Below are 5,260 nucleotides of genomic sequence, written 5' to 3'. Positions count from 1 at the left end.
GCACTTACACGCTGTTTGTAGTTTTTCTGCAGCGACTTCATGCAGCTCATGAAGCCTTTCTGCCACTCTTCTAACCTCCGCGTGACAGGGCGGTTCTGCAGTCCGCGCATGACACAAGCATACCTGCAAGGCGAAGATCACAAGTTCCGGTTTCTGACGCACGCAGCACGCTACGGGTGCATCGTGCCGCCACGGCTATCACATCCGGCACGTGAGAAGAATTCATCCGCTGCACTGGAGTGGGTTACCCCTAGTCGTGCACGCCCGTGCGCGGACGTCACCGTTCATTCAACGCGGCCGGACGGCGCTCCTCCTTCTCGCGTCCGTGTTTCGCGTCTCCCTGCCCGCGAAGGTAACGGCGAAGCGCGTGGCAGCGGGGAAAAAACTGCCGTCCTTGAACGCTGTTGTCGCGCCCGTCGGCTCATCCTTTCCGAAAACGGGTTTTGATGCGTTGCGTTCGCGCCGGTAATGCGTACATGCTTCGCCCCTTCTGAGTGTGCGCTCGACTCGCGGCGAAGCAAGGACGCGTGGCATGGCTGCTCCACCGGCCTCATTGCGGCGTCGCCGCTGTTGCTGCGTATAAGCACGTCGGGCGCACCACCACCCGAACGCGCGCCGCCTCTCCCTTGTTGGTTTCCCCAAGGCTTCCGTCTTCAGCCCGACGGGTGAGCGATTCATTTTGACTGAACCTTTCGTGTCTCTACCATTGCTGTTTAGACATCCGTCTACAATGACATGCTTTGCGCAAGGGTCTTGGAGGAATTATAGCCAGATCACTTTGCGGGCTAGGTGGCATGTGCCGGACGGGTGGCAACACCACAAGACACAGAGGTGAAATAAAGCCTTCCTTTTGTCTGTGTGTTTTGTGCAGTTTCCAACCGTCGAGTCTTAATTATTATTTATTTATTTTATTTATAGATCCTGCGATCTTGTACAGATCATAGCAGGGTGGGACAAAACAAAATACAAGCATATAAACACACAAATTCATAACACTTACAGGCACTTTTCAAACAGCAGTAAAGAATTTTGATTAACAGTCCCGCTATTTAGTTTGTTCCAATCAGTAATTGTCCTCGGGAAAAAAAGAATATCTAAAGCAGTTATTTCGCGCGTTCAAAGGGGTTATTGTTAGTGCATGCTTTTGTCTCGTGTTATAACCTGAGGAGTAAGAAAATTAATTACAAGTATCAACTTTATAATGTCCTTTTATAAGCTGGAAGAAAAACTTTAATCGACAAACACGATTGCGCTCAACGACGGGGGGTAACCCACTTCGCCTCACGAGCTCACTTACAGATGCACGGCCATACGAGTTAAAAACAAATCAACCTACTTTATGCTGTATTCTCTCTGATTTCTGAACGTTTGTTAGCGTGAAAGGGTCCCAAATGACTACGGCATATTCTAGTAACGGACGGATGAGGGAATTGTACGCCAATAGACGAACACTAGGTGGGGATGACTTTAGGGAGCGCCTCAAGAAAAATAATTTCCGCATTGAGTTTGCTACTACAGCGTACTGAGCACCACAAGACACACAGATGAAATAGAGTCTTCCTTTCATCTATCTGTTTTGTGCGGTTTCCAACTATCGAGTCTTAGGCTCTCAGAGATATCGCCAGGCGCGCTCCTCGTTTGCAGCGAGTGCTTTTCTCTTCAACGCCAGGAGGTACAGCGTCGCGAACGTCACCACTGCTGAGGAGCTTGATCGAAAGACGCTGCAAACAAATTATCGTCGTATGCAATGCCATTCTGCCGGGGCATTTTACATAAGCGTTATAGCATGTTCGAGTACTGAATGATAATCTCACAAGCCGTCCACTCTGATGCTGCCGTTGCGGAGGTTTTGTTTTAGTCCAGGAACGAGGAAAACCGCGAGTAATGAGCTCTTGGCTTCTCGCGAACCTTTACCGTGAAAAATTTCCACTTGGGCTTGCACGGGGCGTGCTAAAATGCCATTGTTTACGAGATGTAGAGAATGGTGAAAAAGTGTTGAGCCAGAGTCAGAAAACCACTTAGGTTCGGTTCAAGCCATTGAGACTGGTTCGAATCTAAACTACCGCGAGGAAATGAAAAAAAAAAAAGTCGTGAACGTTAAACGGTATGCGCCCGTGTATATTTTTCCCGTTTCATGCAGGCTTTACCGAAAGCTTTATACCGTGAAGGCACAAAACAACTGCGCGTCCATTGCTTCAAATCAGGTTCCGACGAAGGCCGAATGCTCCTTTGAGCGCCTCGTCGGCTCGAGCGCCGGGGCAAGTGGTTTTCGATGTACGCCTCCTCTCGAGGGGTCGGTACTCACAAAGTGGCTTTGTTTCTCGTTTTTGTTTTTGTGCAGCCTCAGACGCCCGCTGACACGCAGCGTCATTCAAGTAGGGAGGTCACAATCAAGTCCGAGTGGGGCTCATTGCAGCAGAAATGAAGCTCGCGTGGCTCCTCCTGTGCCTTATGGCTCCCTTGGGAATCCAAGGTGGTGTTCTGGACGCAATCCGCGCGCGCAAAACGCCAAGCGCGCTGCGGCGCTCGGAGCAAACCTTGGACGATGTCGTCAGAGGAAACAACGGCCTGGGCCTGCGCATCCTGCAGACGCTGGGAGAGCAGAACGTGCTTCTGTCCCCCATCAGCGTCAATATAGTGCTTCATATGGTCCTCATGGGAGCGCGCGGACGGACGGCCTACCAGATGTCCGCCCAGATGGGAAATCCCTCCAGTCCGCTCATGAGCCAGCTTCTGCGGCAAATGTCTTCGCCGGGGGGAGCAAACAGGGCGACTGCCTTGGATCACGCTTCCGCAGTGCTCATTCAAGAAGGTGCCCCGTTCAATGCCAGTTACTACCGCGAAATCAACCAGCTGTTCGACGCTAGCCTCGCCACGGTGCAGTTCGCCCAAGGACGGGGCGCGGACGTCGTCAAAGAGGTCAACGAGTGGGCTAGCAAGAAGACACGCGGCCGGATTCCACGCTTTCTGGAGGAGATTCCTGAAGAGAGCACGAAGATGCTCGTCCTTAACGCCATGTACTTCAAAGGAGACTGGAAAACCCAGTTCGACCCGGAGTTCACGGACAACCGCGTCTTCCGCAACTACGACGGGACCATCGTGCGTGTTCCCATCATGTTCATCATCCACACCTTCAATTTCGCCCACGACGACGAGCTGAACGTGGACGCCTTGCAGGTGCCGTACGCCGACGACCAGTACAGCATGATTCTCATGCTCCCCCGCAACCGCCAGAGCCCGCTGGCCAGCGTCGTGCAGGGGCTGAGCGCTCAGAAGGTCAAAGAAATCGTAGACAACATGGAACCCGAAGAGGTTGAGCTTAGTCTTCCGAAGATGAACGTGCAGAAGCTGCTTAAGCTGCGCGGCATCCTCGAGCAGCTTGGGCTCAAGGTCCCATTCACGGACGCGGCGGACTTTCAGGGGATCAGCAAGGGCCAGGATCTGAGGCTCAACGAGATACTCCACAAGGCGGCGATGGACGTCGACGAAAAGGGTACTCGCGCCGTGGCCGCGACGGAGGCGCAGTTTGTATCCAAGTCTCTTGTGCACTTCAAGCAATTCATCGTTGACCGGCCGTTCCTCGCCCTTATCAGGCACGAACCGACGGGGGCCATCCTGTTTATCGCTCAGATCGTGACGATGCAGGCGTGATGTGAATGCGCTTGCGTGCTGGATTTTTTTCCGTGTATGACACAAGTGTGGTTGGAGAAATGACGGTGGTGCGCCCATGTGTGGAAGAATTGTTCTTTCTGGAAAGAACGGTCAGCGCACGATAAACAGTACACCTTTGCTGTTTGTTTTACGTAGGGCATTGTTTCACAGTCGACAAAAAACGAGGCTGTGTACTCTGACTGTGCTGTAAAAGCGAGTCAAAACTAAAAGTGAGTGAAACCAAATGCCTACAGATGTTGTTCTTTGAAATCGGGTATGGCCTGAAATCTGACCTGAATGCCGCTTGTTTCCATCAGGACTTCATGAAAGTGTGTTTTCGTTTTTAGCTCTCAAATGATTTTATTTTATATTTATTACCAAGATCACCTTTTCATGGCATCGTTAATCTTCACAACTTGACTTGCAGGGCAGAGTTCGATAGTTTTGCAGTGTGCCACGAACCAGAACTTTTCAATAACAACACATTTAGACGTGGAGCGTGAAACTGTCAACGGTCAATTTCGCGAAATAAATGAAAGAGAACGCAATCAATAACATCCGGGTTTCCGTCCGGATGAGGTTTAAATAGGAATGTTTGTCATTTTGCATGAAACGCATCAGTGCAGGGAAACAACTATACAGCGCTAAATTAAAATTTCTGATTTGTTGCCTTCTGCTACTCTGTACTATAGATGAAGGTTGAATGTTCAGGGGAATCTCCTCAGGTGGAGTAGATTTGTAATGAGGGAGAAAATAATTCATTGGCATCAACCCAAGCGCAAAGGAAAGAGCTTCCACAAAAACTTCGCAGGTAAAGAAAGATTCGTCCAGGCCCCGGTCCCCGTACCAGGCCAAATTCTTCTTCAGCTCCGAATTACGAATTATCTCCGTATTACGATAGATTTCCCTCTTGATTTCGCCACTAAAGGACAATTTGACACCGCGTGAGTTCAGACATGGTGGGAGGCCGCGTCGCTGCTTGTACAGTGAGCGTAGTGCTATTCACTGACGTCATCAGGAGTAGAGGGCCTCGCGTTTTTCCGAAGGACAATATGATGCAACACTTTCTCAGGCAGGGGACAACGACTAGAACTGGCCAATGGAACGCGCGGGGAGGGGGGGGGGGGGGGGGGGTTGGGGGGGGGGGGGGGGGGGGGGGGGGCTCACAACCGCTGTGCCATGACCGTTGTCCACTGCCTCTCTTCTTCCGATGAGCGCGGAAAGGCTTATTGTGCGTTTGTGTAGGCGTGTGCGAGCCCGCCCATGCAGGTCAGCCTGTGGGGTTCGGGCGCAAGGATTCAGAGCCCATAAAATAGAACAAAACTTCGTGCTGGGCTAGTTGGTACGACATAGTTGAAACTTGGTTCAGCGCAGAAACAGAGAACGGAAACGACGCACACAGACCGCTACTAACAACTGATTTATTCATGGATGCAAGAAACACATTTATAGTCGTTCCCACACACGCACACATTCGGGCAGCTCCAGGCTACTTTAACAGTTTTTACATGGCTCACACTTATCTAAGCTCACCTCATGTCTCTGAAAAAATCGCGGGTAACAAGAAAAGGTAGGTAACTCTGAACATGAAAATGACAAAAGGAAAAGA

The 5,260-nt window shown here is 50.9% G+C and overlaps 1 protein-coding gene across 1 annotated transcript; it reads left to right on the top strand.

Moving 5' to 3' along the window:
- The first annotated feature begins 474 nt into the window (after positions 1 to 474).
- Positions 475 to 3,896, top strand: LOC149338435 (iripin-8-like). The gene is made up of 2 exons (XM_089547650.1): positions 475 to 665; positions 2,342 to 3,896. Exon 2 carries the CDS (start codon positions 2,422 to 2,424, stop codon positions 3,649 to 3,651), a length of 1,230 nt encoding a protein of 409 aa, XP_089403776.1. The 5' UTR covers positions 475 to 665; positions 2,342 to 2,421; the 3' UTR covers positions 3,652 to 3,896.
- The last annotated feature ends 1,364 nt before the right edge of the window (positions 3,897 to 5,260 follow it).

Source organism: Amblyomma mixtum, chromosome 6 (genome assembly GCF_055824585.1).
Source record: "Amblyomma mixtum isolate Tamu chromosome 6, ASM5582458v1, whole genome shotgun sequence".
NCBI classification, from domain to species: Eukaryota; Metazoa; Arthropoda; class Arachnida; order Ixodida; family Ixodidae; genus Amblyomma; species Amblyomma mixtum.
Note: the sequence above shows the minus strand (reverse complement) of the source record. Positions and strands in the feature narration are given on the sequence as shown.

Bases quoted from the DNA above. Each gene is read 5' to 3' on its own strand.
- LOC149338435 (XM_089547650.1), top strand. From the start codon at position 2,422: ATGAAGCTCGCGTGGCTCCTCCTGTGCCTTATGGCTCCCTTGGGAATC.